The following is a 13978-nucleotide window of genomic DNA, read 5'->3' as shown; positions in this document are numbered from 1 at the left end:
ACCCACCCGCCCGCCACTGCATGCTCAAGGAAGGACCCCCCACCTCGAAGATCCTGGGACCCCACGTTGCGGGGCTACTCAGCTCCTGCCGGCGCCTGTGAAAGTTTCTCGTAAAACCTGGGGAAGCATTGAGTCACGTAATTCGCGGTTGATCCGACACCGGCCTCCGTCCGGTTTTTTAATACTCATCTTATCCCTTGATTTGGATCGCTGCACCCACTGTTTCCCTCGCGTTCTCGTCATAACATTTGACACTAGTCAAGGGCCGTCTCTCTTCGTGCCGATATTCCAACAATCGACTCTCGAATCCCCGACCCCGCTAGTGGGATACCTGACCCCGCACCGGCCCCCCCGTCACCAAAGATATGCCCACTCGCCCCGAGATCACCTACTTCGGCGCCGGCCCGGCCGCTCTACCGACCGATGTGCTCGAGACCGCCGCACAAGCGCTGCTCAACTTCAATGGCACGGGCCTGGGCATCGCCGAGCACAGCCACCGCTCCGAGCTGGCTACCAACGTGATCAACGAGGCCAAGGCCGACCTGGCCTCGTACTTGGACATCCCCTCGGACTACGACATTATATTTATGCAGGCCGGCGGAACCGGAGAATTTTCCGCGACCGTGTACAACCTCGTCGGCGCGTGGGTGGTGCGCCAGAAGGCTGCCGTGCTCAAGGAGCTCGGCGTGGCCGACGAGAAGGACGCCGACCAGGACGCCGTTGTCGCCGCCCTCCGCAAGAAGATCGACGCCGGCGAGCTCAAGCTAGACTACATCGTCACCGGCGGCTGGTCTCTCAAGGCCTACCAGGAGGCGCAGCGCCTTCTGGGTCCCGAGCTCGTGAACCTCGTGGCGGACGCCCGGACTGCCAACGACGGCAAGTTTGGCAAGATCCCCGACGAGAGCACCTGGAAGCTGTCCAAGGACGCCGCCATGGTCTACTACTGCGACAACGAGACGGTCGACGGCGTCGAGTTCCCCACCTTCCCCAAGGTGCTGGCCCCCGGTGCGGACGGGCAAGGACCCATCGTGGTGGCCGACATGTCGTCCAACATCCTGTCGCGCAGGGTGCCGGTGACGAACTACTCGATCTTCTTCTTCGGCGCCCAGAAGAACCTGGGCTCGACGGGCGTCACCGTCGCCGTGATCAAGAAGAGCCTCCTGCCCCCGACGACGACCCAGCCGTCGCCGGCGCTGATGCGGAAACTCGGCCTCCCCATCCCGCCCATCATGCTCTCCTACGAGACAATTGCGAAGAATAACAGCTTGTACAACACTCTCAGCATTTTCGAGTAAGTCGGAAGTTGGACCGCGGAGGGGGTTTTGCTCGTTTTCCAGCTGACGGTTTGGCACCTAGCGTCTATATCGCCGGTCAGGTGCTGAAGAAGCTGCTCAGGACCTACCCAGACAAGGTCGGCGGCCAGGAGGCACTGTCCGAAAAGAAGGCACAGCTGATCTACAGCGCGTTGGAGGCGCACCCGGACGTGTACAAGATCATCCCGGACAAGTCCGTCCGGTCGAACATGAACATTTGCTTCCGCGTCACAAAGGCAAGCCTCCTTCCCCCCAATCAAGCTATTTTGGTTTACCCCCTGTATCCCCTACTCCTGACACCAAATACCAGAACGGCACCGTCGACGAATCCGAAAAGGCCTTCCTCAAGGAGTCTACGGCCCAGGGCCTGACGGGCCTCAAGGGACACCGTAGCGTGGGTGGCATACGGGCGTCCAACTACAACTCGATCCCGCTGGCCGGTGCGGAGAAGCTGGCGACGTTCATCGAGTCGTTCGCCAAGGCCTGAGTCCTCATTACTGTGTGGTAAAACTTAGGAAACGAACTGTCGAGGGCGAAAAGGAGGTTTAAAGGGCATCTGGCGGGTCATGGAGCGTGTGCATGGGATGGGATATTTCGGCCGGGGTGAAAGGGGGTAGCCGGTTTCTCGGCTCTTCAACGAGACACGAGACTTGTGGATGTACTACGTACTTCTACGGAGAGAAGTCATGATATCCAGACTGGCAATTTAAAGTCATCTTTGTGATACTTGTTTAATCCCAGATGCTTGCTACTTCTCAATTGTGAGGGTGTCGGTGTCGAGTACACGGAGGGAGCATTTTAAGCTATCGGCATTTCGCAGTTTGGTTGGCGACGGCAAATACCCCTTGCCTGGCACATATACATTATCGGCGTCCTTGCACTGCAAATCCGCACTTCCCTCCTTCCGGCAGAGAAGGCATCATGTAGCCACCCCCGAAAAAGTGGTCAATACCTCAAGACCCATCAATCTCAGCCTTGAGCCAGGCCGGCAGCTCAGGCACCATATCCCACCCGTCGAGGTACGACTCCCTCGGCACGCCCTCGCCATCCGGCTTCGCGTAGATGGCCGAGACGTACCAGACGGTCTCCCCCGCGGCGACGGTGTGCTGCAGCGTCGGGATAGCGGTGCGGCTCTCGACGAGGTTCGAGTTCGGGTCCGCGTTGACCAGCGTGGCCCTCCGCCCGACCCCCTCCGCCTCGAGAGCCCTGATGCCGACGGCGCCCCTGGAGACGGCGAACGCGCCCTCGCGGCCCCTCGCCCAGGCCTCGGGCGTGGCGACGTCGTAGTTGCCGATGATCCTCGGCCGCGTGCCCTCGCACGCCGCCGCGTCGTACGGGTCGAGGTAGCGCCCGTCCAGGGCCCGCTCGTTGCGGATGGCGAACGACCCGTCCGCCGTCATGACCTCGCGCCCGGCCTCGATGCGGTGCGCCCGCAGGTGCCAGTTCGGCGTGGCCTCCTCGGGCGGGACCAAGTACGTCTTGATCCTGACGTCGGGGAACGGCCTCCACGCCGACACGAGCACCGGCTTGTCGCCGCGCTGCTCGATCCCCGCGTACTCCGAGACCCGCCTCGCCTTCCAGAACTCGCCGCCGTCGTCGGAGAGGCCCAGCTGCGACGCCAGCGCGTACTGCTCGAGCGTGAACAGGCCCGGCGGGACCGAGTACGCGTACGCGCTGCTGTAGGCGAAGCCGCCGTACTTGGCGTGCGTGCCCTTCATTGGATAGCTGCAGGCTTGGCCCGAGGAGAGCAGCATACAGTGGCCGCCGAGGTAGCTAGGCGTTTGTCAGCTTTCTACCGTGTGTTCCAGACTCTGCGGGACTGACCTCATGATGTGACCTGGGTGCTTGAGTGCTTTGACCTTGGGGATCGAATCTCCGTGGTATTCTTCTTTCGAAGTCCAGAACGGGTGGTCCTCCGGCACCGCCAGGCAGATGAAAGCCAGGCAAGCCCAGTACTATGGTAGGTTTAGCTAGTCTACGCCATATTGGCGTGGATGGGTAGACTTACTGGGCTCCCAGGGCTGTTATAATTCTCCGCCATCTGTGTGTCACGAAAAGTGAGAAACGAAGCCCACAGCTCTCGTGGGAGGGAGCAAGACACTTACATACATATTGGGATATGAATACCCAATAGTAAGCGTCCCGTTTGGGCTCCACATGTTATCCTGGGTCTGCCACCACCTGAGGTGCCGAAGCACGATGCCCTTCACCATGCCCCAGGTCAAGGGGGCGGGCAGCTCGACACCAGCGTAGGCCATAGCGCCCCAGAACGAGACCATGGCGAACCTGTATCCCACGCTTCGTCCAAAGGGAATGGATCGACCTTTCTCAAGTAGTCAGCATCCACTTCCGAGGAAAAGGCAGCACTTGTGAGGGCAGGGAGAGATCATCATTACCTTCTTTATCGTAGTAATGCACCAGGTCTAGCGCCGCCATCTGGGCCCTCTTCTTGAACTCCTCGGCGCGGGCCGGTTCGTCGTCGGCGGCCAACTTGGCGTACAGCAGCTGCAAGAAGTGGATAGCGAAGCTGGACGAGTAGTAGTCCATCTGGTGGATGCCCTCAGGCCCGTCGTTTGACCAGCCGTCGCCGCGGTAGAAGGTGTTGAGGTGCTCGATGTCAGCGTCCAGCCTCTCCTGCGAGAACCTCGCGCCATTCTTCTTGAGGCCGAGGTTCGCAAACACGCGGAACCAGAGCCAGTTTGTGTTTGGCATGTCCTTCTCGTTGATCGAGTTGCCCAGCCACTGCTCGACGTTGGCCCTCTCGCGCCCCGACAGCGAGTCCCACAGCGCCGGCGCCACGGCCAGCGCGTACCCCAGCGGGCACATCTCCACCATCCTCTGGTCGTTGTCCCGCGGGTGGCCCCAGTACTCGGGGCTCTCCGGGTCCGTCCCCGCCCGGATCCCCTGCACCCACCAGTCCGTGCCGTGGTACTCGCCCCCGCCCGCCAGCAGGCACGCCAGCCCCCACAGCGGCCGGCAGAAGCCCTCCACCTCGGACGCCGTCTGGTCGAACCGCACCGCCGTCGCTCCGGGGCAGCGGACCCGCGCTTTTTGAGGCGAGAAGAAGGGGTCCAGCGGGTCCAGGAGCGTCCGGAGCAGCTCCTGCACCGAGGCCCGGTCCGTGATGTCCACCTTGGAGAAGGGGTGGCGGCCGTTGTAGCCGAGGACGAGGCCGGTCTTGGCGTCTGCCATGGTGGTGGTAAGGCTAGGACTACCAAGCTAAGACGAGGGGGAAAGGGGGGAGGGGATGTATGTATCTCGTTGTAAGTCTTGGGGGTTATGCAGCTTATAGACTAGGCTAGAATCACAGCAGACAGCAGCAGCTCCCCAGACAAGAAGCTGAGAGACGGAAAGGAGAGTGAGAGATCAGAGAAGCAACCAACATCGTCTCGGAGGGTCGACTGGTGGGGGTCACGGCCTGGATGATATACTTGACTGACATAACCCAGGTAGCATTGAGGGGTTGAGCTGCGATCGGAGCTCTGTGGGGCCATCCAGGTTCGCGGCTAATTGCAGTGGGAGGAGCTCGAACAACGACAACGTCTCATCGTGGGGCCGTGGGCCGGACTTGGCACGGAAAGGAAATGGCCAATCTTCGATGGCAACAGGCACTCTCATTGGTAGGCAAGAGTATCTTCTTCGCTCGGGACTAGAATATCCGCCCGACTCGGCAGGATTTATACCGTAGGCACGGGGACCTCCGTGGTTTGTCATCGGCGTAATCTACTCGCGCCGGGGACTTACAGCAGATGGTGGAAGTTTTTCCACGGCACTGTGGCCATTGATTGCTGTTGATGGCAATTGCCATTGCTTCCGATAGTTCTCGACACGATAAGGGATGTGGACAAACCAGCAACGAGTATTGCTGTGCAGCACAACAAGTTATATCCAGTACAGGTCCAAGAATCGAAATGATATCATCGTCTTGATATACGATATAAACTACAATGTTGTATAATTCCGTCGACCAGAGAGAGGGGACTGGAACCAGGCTTTTTGGATTCAGACCCGCCTCCACGCCCTCCCAACTCAATCCAAAAAATCCGCCCATGGAAATAATAGCGTTGTCCCTCGTGGAATGGCCGGCGAGGCGGTCTTGATCTTGTCGGGAATTCAGGAGAAGGACGGAAGTGCCCGGTCGAAGAACCAGCAACTGCAAAGCACCAGTCGCCCTGCCCTAAACACCAACCACACCCCTGGCCATGTTGCTGGAGGTTCATCCCCGTTCGAAAGCCTCCCCCCATATTCCCGGTCTGCAAAGGACTCGAATAAAAAAACAAAGGCTGTATGTACTGCAAGGGCTCCCCCTTCAAAAGAGCAGTTGTAGAGACTTCCAACTGATGCAAACGGTCCTCCCCATGCTGATCATCTCCGCCCTCCACCAAGTAAACATTACGTACTGTATAACCAACCCTTCCATCTCTGGGAGGAAGCTGGGCTTTCATCCTCTTCTTACTCGCCATCCCTTTCATCCCCCGGGGCTTCCTCGGTCGTAGGCGTTAGCGCATCTCCCGCATCCGCCATCGCGTCGTCTCTGCCCGTCCCGTCGCCGCTGGGCGTCGTCTTCTCCCGCCTGCGCCTCCTCATCCGCCTCTCCTCGTCGGCCGTCTGACGCCTCGACCGCCGCAGGCTCTCCCTCTTCTCCGCGTCGGCGGCGTCGTCCGCACCGTCGCCGACGCCGCTCCGCATCCCCTGCAGCAGCATCGCCGCCCTCTCGGCGACGTCGTCCTCTCCCGCCTCCTTCGGGCTGAGTAGGTCCGGGCTGAGCGGGTTGGGGTTCCCGTCCTCGTCCATCAGTCCGCTGCCCGCACTCCTAGCGCTCTGTAGGCCCGACTCCAGCTCGGGGATCTCGTTGAGATCGGGGATCTTCTGGCCGCTGGCTATGCGCACCTGGTGGCGATCCTTGAGCCGCGCCCTCCTCCTCCTGTCTCTCTGGTCTCTCGCCTGCGGCGCGGCGGCGCGCAGCTTCTCGAGCAGGCTATCCATGGCGCCGGCGCTGATCGGGCTTGCCGGTGCGCCCTCGATCCCCGCGGCGCTCATCATCTTGAGCTGCGCGTGCTTGCGCTTCATGCTGGCCTCGTTGCGCTTACGCGTCTCCTCGAGCTGGATGTTCTTCTCGCGCGACTTCTTCCACTCGCTGACAAACAGCGCTAGCTTGGCGAAGAAGTCTCTCCTGGCGTTGTCGTCGGTGGGGTCTTCGCCGTAGAAGACCATGATGTCGTTGTAGGTCCTCACCATCTCCTCGAGGTACAGCTGCATCTGCTCCGCCTTGCGGCGAGCGTCCTTCATGCAGCGCTGCACCACCTGGGACACTCGGTCTTGCGGGTGGAACTTCTTGGGATCCGACAGGTTGCCCGAGTCGAGGCTCATCTGCACGTTCCGGACATTGTCAATGTACCTCTTGGCATCCTGTTGCAGCTGCTCGATGTTGATCTTCTGTGTGGTGAGGACACCCGTGATATCGTCGGTGAAGTTCTCCCACTCCGGATACTGGTTTCGAACGATGCGCTCAACGAGGTCGGCCAGCGTGGATTCATTCTTATCATCCTTGACCATTCCCAAGCGGGCCAGGGACGAGAGTTTGAAGCCGCGCGCCTGCTTGTTCGCATCATTCATGTAGTTGCCAATGTCCAAGATGAGGCCCAGGACGTTCATCAACGACACCGAGTCTCTCAACGACTCGGAGATGCTGACGACTAGGCGGATCTTCTCAGTGATCTCCTCGTATTCCGGCTCGAAGCTGCGGGTCAGTGCCAAGGCCCGCATCCTGCTCTTCCAGTAATGGTGGAGCTCGAAGGCGGTTTGAAGGTAGATCTGATCTTGCCTCGTGAGTTCGGCCGGGTCCTGTTCCCTGTTCTCCTTGTTCGCTTCCGGACCCGTCCAGTCCTTGCTGTAGGGAGCCATCTGTTTCGATACGTTGTCCGGGATGTTGCATAGATCGTCCTTCTGCAAGAAGTCCATGACAACAATGTTGTCGAGCACTTCCTTCTCACAGTGGATGATCATTTGCGTAACCCTGTCAACAGGATATTGAGAAAACTTTGCAAGAGCGATTTCTAGAAAGTGTGTCAGGGCCAAAACTGGAAACTAGAGAAAAAAACTCGTTCAGACATGGAATGCTTACCGAATGCTTTCCGCAGATCGTTAGAGATGATCTGCTTCTTGTCATCCTTCTTCCCGCCTGCTTGGCCAAGCTTCTTGATCTCCTTGGCCATAAACAGCTTCTCAACCTCGTCCAGGATACCCTTGCGACTGAGTTCGAGATACTTCTCTTCCCTCTCCTCAGCGGACGGGGCATGGGCGGCCCAATGCGTAGTCAGAGGAGAGTCGACCTTGTCCCAATGCAGTGCCTTAAGTTTCTTCTTGGGCCGGACAACGGGGAGGCCGATCGACGCGGTTGAAGTAAATGCCGGCTGCTGAGACAAGAAGCGGCCCGACATAGACCCTGCGCCCGGCATTGGAGGAGGCGGCGGGGGTGGCATGCCCTTCGCGCCAGGCATGGGAGGAGGAGGCGGCGGTGGCGGAGGAGCACCGGTGAGGGTTCCGGGCATCGGAGGGGGAGGAGGGGGGGGTGGCGGCGGAGGTCCTGCAGCGGACGAAGGGGAGAGCATTCCAGGCATGGGAGGCGGTGGCGGGGGCGGAGGCGGAGGAGGAGCACCGGGCAACTGGCCCGGCATGGGGGGGGGAGGCGGCGGCGGTGCTGGAGTAGCCGTGACCTGGATTTTTGGTGGTTCGTTGTCACTCGGAGTGATGGGAGACTGCGACTCGAGGCTGGGATGTGAAGGACCGGTCGTCACGCCGTCGCCCTCTTCGGAATCGCTGCCATCGTACCGCTTGACCTTGCCTGCGAGCTCGTTGAACATTCCGGCGGAGGCCTGCCTAGGGTCTACCATCGGTCTCTTGATCTCGACAAGGCGCGGCTTCTCATAGACAATGCCTTCATCATAGGTGTCGTCGTCCTCTGCGCCGCCTTCGATGCGCTCGCCCTGTGAGTTGACGGTCCTTCTCGGTGTCCTCGTCTGCCGACGAACACTACCAAGCATGCTGTTGGTAAGGTCTCGTGGGGGTGCCCCCAGGCCAGGGGTGCCCTCGGCCCCTGCAAAGCCATCCATCTCCTCTCGCAGCGCACGCAACCGGTCCGAGGGGCCCGCAGCGTCGCCCCAGACTCGGCCTTCGAGCTTGAACTGGGTCTTCTGGCGCTCGATCTGCATCTGAAGCCGTCCCATGAGCCTATCACGGTCGAGGATTCCTTGCATGCGCACCGGGTCGTCGTCTCCGAGTTTCGAGCCACCCTTGGCGGCGTTGGCGGCAGCTACGTCTTGGGCATCACGGAGCATGAGGTATAGCTCGCGCGTCTCCAGCTCGTACCGTTGCGCCTCCTTGTTCCTGACGGTTTGCAGGCTCTCCAGCTCGGATTTGAGCCCATCGGCCTGCCTCCGTTGGGCATCGATGAACCTCGCCTGCTCGTCCAACTGCTTCTGGAGCTTCGCTACCAACCCGTCCGCGCCAAGGGCCAGCCGCTCCCTCATCTCATCCCGCTCGGCCATGGCGGCGTCTGCTATCTGCCGCGCCTCTAGAGCCTCATCTTGAGCCTGGCGAGCCTCGGAGTCGGTGTGCAGCTTGTCCAGGAGGCTCTGCACGGTGAAGTTGAGGCTCTGTTTCAGATCCATGTCCGGCAGTCGCCGGTCCATGGCCACGTAGCTGAGCATCGAGTCCACGAGCTGGAACATTCGGAGTCGCTCCTCGCCGTCGTTGTCTCTGATCAGGAGGAGGTGCTGGAGAGCAGAAACGAAGTAGTCTTGCGTCTTGGAGCCCTGTAGCCGTTGCTGGATGGCGTCCACGATCTGCACGGGGTCGCTTAGATCCTTCACATCCCCTTCGATGCTGTCCTTGATGCTGCTATTCTCCCGCTCCAGCACGTCCTCGTAGTCAATAGCCTCGTTCGTGCGGAATTTCTCGATCTGCTTGTCTATCAGGTCGTACTGGAAGGCCTCCATCTTGGTCAGGATTCGCTTGATCCCGCACGCAGTGAACTGCGCCCGGATGTGGATTCGCAGCTGGAGATCCTTCTCCGCGGCATCGACCATCATGTTGATGAGGATGAGGGTGGCGACGGCGTATTCCATCAGGAGGTTCTCCATGCCAATGCCGCCGCTCCGTACCTCGTCGCTCGCCCCGACGAGACTGCCCATTTTCCCGCGGCCGTCGACGGTGACCTCGACGAGGCGCATCCAAGCATCAAACCGGCCATTTTCGCTCTGCTGGTTCTTGACGAGGTCCATGGACTGAATGACCCTGAGGTGGCCATCTCCGTCGGCCCAGTGGCATAGGAACGTCAGAACCTCGCTGACCAGCTTGCGGGTCGTGAGTCGCGGCGAGATAAGGGACGAGACCAGTGCCACGATGACTTGCTGGTGCGTCAGGGCATCGTCAGCGCCGAACTTGTTGTTCATCAGCGCCTTCAGACACTTGATGATATCGTACTCCTTGTCCAGGGCCTTATCTCCCTTGCCCGAGTCAGGCCCCGCCGGTCCGAGGGCGGTCTTGCGATTGATTTTCATCAGCACATTTGTAAGTGCGACCTGACCCTGGCACTCGATAAACCGCTTCACCCAGCCTATCTGCTGGGTCCTAAGGTTGACCTCCAGGCTGCCCAGACCTTTGGCGTCGAGCTCGTTGCCCATCACTTTGCGGACATACCACTCGGGGCTCCCTTCCTCGTCCGAGTACTGAGCAATGTCGACGTTCGAATACTGGCCGATCTTGGCCGTCTGCCTCCGCCTCTGTTCGCCCTGCCATTCCGTCAAGCGGTCCTGATAGATGAGAGTCCATTTCTTGACGGCGGGATAGGCCATCATCTGCCTCCTTGCCTGCTCCGGGAGGTTGTGCCACCCTCGCTTCTGCATCAGTGCCTGGAACATCTGATCGATTACGTTGTCGTCGTCAGGTTTGGGGAAGTAGAAGCCCTCCTGTGAGCTTGAGCCTGAATGTTGTGGTCCTGGAAACTTGGTCAGGCGGTGCGAATCCCTCTGGGACTGGTGGGACGAGTAGGACGACTGGGACGAGGCACTGGGGAGTGCTGTTCTTGATAAGCGACTGGGCACTGCCTGTTCATAATAGGGACCTCCATTACCTGAAAAGATACTCGACTGGTCTGCCGAGCTACGCCCAGCGGACGGTGTGTAAGAGTTATATCTGGAGTTGTGGGAGCCCGGCGCGCCGCTTTCCCTGCCGGGGCCCCATTGCTGGAGTTGTGTCTGACGTCCAGTCGACGCCATGGTAATATTCCCGGCGCCAGGCGGGGGCCGAGGTCCGGAGAGATGGCCGACAGAAGGATTGTAGACAGAAGAGGGATCCACGTTCGGGTACTGGTGGAAGTCGCCGGTGACTTTGTTTAGTTGGTGCGGGAGCAGTTCGCGCCTGACGGGCATCTGGTCACCTTTCGGGAGGTAATCGACGGGGATTGGTGAGCGCCGGTCGGCAGAGACGCTATCGTAGGGAATGGTGGTCATGACGCCGGCCATCATGTTAAACCCCGAGTCCGGGGTGCTGGGGCGGTCGAGTGATATCACGGACGACTCTCGGTTGTGGCGCGAGGTGCGCGATGATAAGGAGCTGACCGTGTCGTAGTCGGCGACCAGGTGCCTGCCGTCATCGCTCGTGTTTCGCTTGTCGGACTTGTTCTTGGATCGGGAGAAGAAGGACGGCCTGCTGCCCGAGGAGGCCCTGGACTTGTCGTAGGAAGACATACCCAAAGTCGGGGGCGGGACGTGTGAAACGGTCGCGCGCTCTCGGGAGCAATCAATATGCCAGCGTGGTCGAGTGGATGTTTCTTTGGAAAGGTGGTCCTCAATGCGAACGAACGAACGGCAAGCCGACTCGTGCGGACAAGTGAGTGGATCTGCCGTTAGTGGACTCTGTGTCTCAGACCCCAGGTTGATGGCATCATGTCCTCAGTCTACGGCGCGGATTTGACCATGAGTTCTGTTGCATGAAATCGGGGCAATTTAGCATGACTGTCTCCAGCCAGGTACCTCCTCCAAGCTGTTGCGTGGGAGGACGAGGTCTAGAAGGGGGATCCTTACGTAGAGTGGCTTTATTATGCGGGATCCGGTTATAGCCTTCTGAGTTCGAGGGAAGATAGGGTTTCTTTTCGAGAAAGCGCCCCTGGACGAAGCGATACTTTTACTCGATGGGCTAACAGCTGGAAGCGATTGTCACGGGGGTGGCGTCGTGTGGAGATGCCTTGGCGAAAAAGAAAGAAGGAGAATAGGTATTAGAGACTGGGCTTCCTTCTCGATTTGTTCTTTCGGCTCAAACGAATGCACCCCTCAGCAGCGCAGAGGCCATGGGTCAGAAAGACAGAATCGATAAGGGAAAAGGGTCGATGGGAGAATGGCTGTCGTGTCGTGGTCTGAAACGGGGTTAGTTGGGGATCCTGGGGATCTTCCCCTGAGCGTCTCGACGTTTCCGTTCGGGCGAATCGTTATCACAAACACGCTAAGTACAGATTGCACTTACTCTAGGTAGCACTCTGATGCATCCAACCCCCCAGCTGGTAGCCTTTTCACATTGACCACATTGACCTGTCAAAGCGGACGGTGCCACGAGGGTCCAAGTCAATTGATCGATGGATAGGTACACTTATGCAATTCGGTTGAAACGGTCTGAAGTCGAGGCTGAAGTCGAACCTTCCTGAGTGGACTAGAAGTTAGGTAGGTAGGTACCTACCTAAGTACCTGAGTGCGAGGCAGTTTTTCTGGGCGCGTATTTATTAAACTTTCTAAGTACATACCTAGGTACAGATTGAACGATTAAGATCTAGATCCAGAAGCACGATAACGCAGTTACATATCAACTGGGCAGAAATGGCCCCCGAGTAACATCATTGGTTTGGCAATTGCAGGTACCTACCTACACATGCCTATATATCTCAGTACCTACATTTATTGTGTGAATGTTCGACCACGGTGCTCCTCCATCTGCATGTGCATGCAGGATAAACGCAGGTTTGATGCAGGCTTGAAGAACGGGCCACCAAAACCTGAAACAAATCTGCTTATGTAAGTCACTAGGAGGTTCATTGGTACCTCTTGTACAATACAAGTCAAGTCATATCACTCAAATGGCATTATCTCTGATAACCCTCAAAATAAAGGGCAAAAAACGAAAACGACTGTAAGAAGCGAAGAGCAGTAGAATCCAATACCTGAATAACGTTCCCTCGCATCCAGTCATTTTAAAGTGTCCAACGCAACATATCGAATACAAGTGACTCGGGCTGCGACCAGCCATAAGCATCAGCCACTAGAGCTTCAGTTACCGCCGCCGAAACCGCCGGCTGGAGGGCCGCCAGCTGGGGGACCACCCGCTGGGGGGCCGGCCGGGGGACCACCGTCACCCTTTCCCTTCCCTTTGCCCTTGCCGTCACCCTTGCCGCTGCCCTTGCCCTTGCCCTTGCCGTCGCCGTGGCCGTCGCCGTGGCCGCTTCCCTTGCCGTCACCGTGGCCGTCTCCCTTGCCGTCACCGTGGCCGCTTCCCTTGCCGTCACCGTGGCCGCTTCCCTTGCCGTCACCGTGGCCGTCACCGTGGCCACTTCCCTTGCCATCACCGTGGCCATCACCGTGGCCGTCACCGTGGCCGTCACCGTGGCCGTCACCGTGGCCGTCACCCTTGCCATCGCCGTGGCCGTCTCCCTTACCCTTCCCCTTGCCCTTGCCCTTGCCCTTACCATCTCCGTTCTCAGCATCGCCGCCGGAGACGACAACCCCCTGTGGCTCGCGGGCCAGGAGGACGTCGAGAGCGTCCCTCTTCTCGACCTCGAGCACCTCTCCCTATTTGTGAGTTACTGGGTCAGTATGCCTTGTTCAAAACCGCTTGTTCCATGGATTCGTTCCACGGGAGACTTTAGACGTACGATGATGGCACGCTCGTTGATGGCGACTGCATTCCTGGCCTCGGTAGGGAGGGTGCGCCCCAGGATGGGTGTGAGCAGCAGGGCTGCGAGGAGGAGCTTGCTGGCCATTATGGGTTGGGTTGGGTAGAAGAGTTGTTAAGTTTGCTGAGGTTGAGGTCTTTTTTGGATGCTGCGATGACAGTCAAGATGAGGTGAAGGCTGAGTTGGAGACTGGCGTTCCATTTGAGGCGCCATGGGGCATGTCTTTATATAACAACGACAACGCCAAAGAACGATGTCCTCATCTAGAGCCGTCCTTACGACTCCGCATGCAGTAGGTAGATGAAGAGGGTAAGGGAGACGATGTGAACGTGAACGCTCCATATTGCAGATTGCCTTGCGCGTCCCTGCTATGTCTAAAAAAAAAACCGTTGAGACCTGTCTCGGAGGCGGAGGACGCGACGATGTCTCGTCGGTCTATGAATTCAACCGGCACAAGCGAAAGGAGGGGGTTTTTTGATCTCCTGCCGTGCACGGAGCGAGTGTGTGCCACCCACAAATGCCCGTTTTCCAGGAGGAGGAGCCGGAGCATCGTAGGGGAGTCCTCATAGGAGATCGAAGTCCGGATGATGCAAGAAAAGGGGGGGGGGGGGGGGGGGGGAAAAAAAAACCAACAAAAACCAACGCCGGGGGTTAAAACTTGAAAACACAAACCCCGGTTATTTGGGCGTGCACCGCCGGGGGCATAGAAAGTTTTTGAGCCCGGGTG

At 58.9% G+C, this 13978-nt stretch overlaps 3 protein-coding genes across 3 annotated transcripts; 1 reads left to right on the top strand and 2 right to left on the bottom strand.

The window, feature by feature from the left end:
- Positions 1-38: 38 nt before the first annotated feature.
- QBC33DRAFT_527406 (phosphoserine aminotransferase) lies at positions 39-2298 on the top strand. Its single transcript, XM_060426977.1, has 3 exons — positions 39-1291; positions 1357-1549; positions 1624-2298. Exons 1-3 carry the CDS (start codon positions 366-368, stop codon positions 1798-1800), a joined length of 1296 nt encoding a protein of 431 aa, XP_060286486.1. The 5' UTR covers positions 39-365; the 3' UTR covers positions 1801-2298.
- On the bottom strand, positions 1959-4733 carry QBC33DRAFT_600271 (uncharacterized protein). Its single transcript, XM_060432079.1, has 5 exons — positions 3710-4733; positions 3419-3636; positions 3322-3354; positions 3138-3268; positions 1959-3086 (listed from the first exon to the last, which is right to left on the bottom strand). The coding sequence occupies exons 1-5, from the start codon at positions 4503-4505 to the stop codon at positions 2267-2269; spliced, it is 1998 nt and encodes a 665-aa protein (XP_060286485.1). The 5' UTR covers positions 4506-4733; the 3' UTR covers positions 1959-2266.
- Positions 4734-5765: 1032 nt separating this feature from the next.
- On the bottom strand, positions 5766-11062 carry QBC33DRAFT_445860 (SepA/Bni1; the record flags this gene model as incomplete). The annotated part of the gene is made up of 2 exons (XM_060424347.1): positions 5766-7369; positions 7438-11062. The coding sequence occupies 2 exons, from the start codon at positions 11060-11062 to the stop codon at positions 5766-5768; spliced, it is 5229 nt and encodes a 1742-aa protein (XP_060286484.1).
- Positions 11063-13978: the final 2916 nt, after the last annotated feature.

This window comes from Phialemonium atrogriseum (assembly GCF_030411735.1).
Source record: "Phialemonium atrogriseum strain 8032-3 unplaced genomic scaffold QBC33scaffold_4, whole genome shotgun sequence".
NCBI lineage: Eukaryota > Fungi > Ascomycota > Sordariomycetes > Cephalothecales > Cephalothecaceae > Phialemonium > Phialemonium atrogriseum.
The sequence above is the reverse complement of the archived record's forward strand: the minus strand, read 5'-3'. Positions and strand labels throughout refer to the sequence as shown.

Excerpts from the sequence above, each read along its gene's own strand:
- QBC33DRAFT_527406 (XM_060426977.1), top strand. The coding sequence starts at position 366 with ATGCCCACTCGCCCCGAGATCACCTACTTCGGCGCCGGCCCGGCCGCT. Across the intron at positions 1,292-1,356 it reads AACACTCTCAGCATTTTCGA|CGTCTATATCGCCGGTCAGG; the intron begins GTAAGTCGGAAG and ends TTTGGCACCTAG. Across the intron at positions 1,550-1,623 it reads TTTGCTTCCGCGTCACAAAG|AACGGCACCGTCGACGAATC; the intron begins GCAAGCCTCCTT and ends ACCAAATACCAG.
- QBC33DRAFT_600271 (XM_060432079.1), bottom strand. The coding sequence starts at position 4,505 with ATGGCAGACGCCAAGACCGGCCTCGTCCTCGGCTACAACGGCCGCCAC. Across the intron at positions 3,269-3,321 it reads ATAACAGCCCTGGGAGCCCA|TACTGGGCTTGCCTGGCTTT; the intron begins GTAAGTCTACCC and ends AACCTACCATAG. Across the intron at positions 3,087-3,137 it reads CACCCAGGTCACATCATGAG|CTACCTCGGCGGCCACTGTA; the intron begins GTCAGTCCCGCA and ends ACAAACGCCTAG.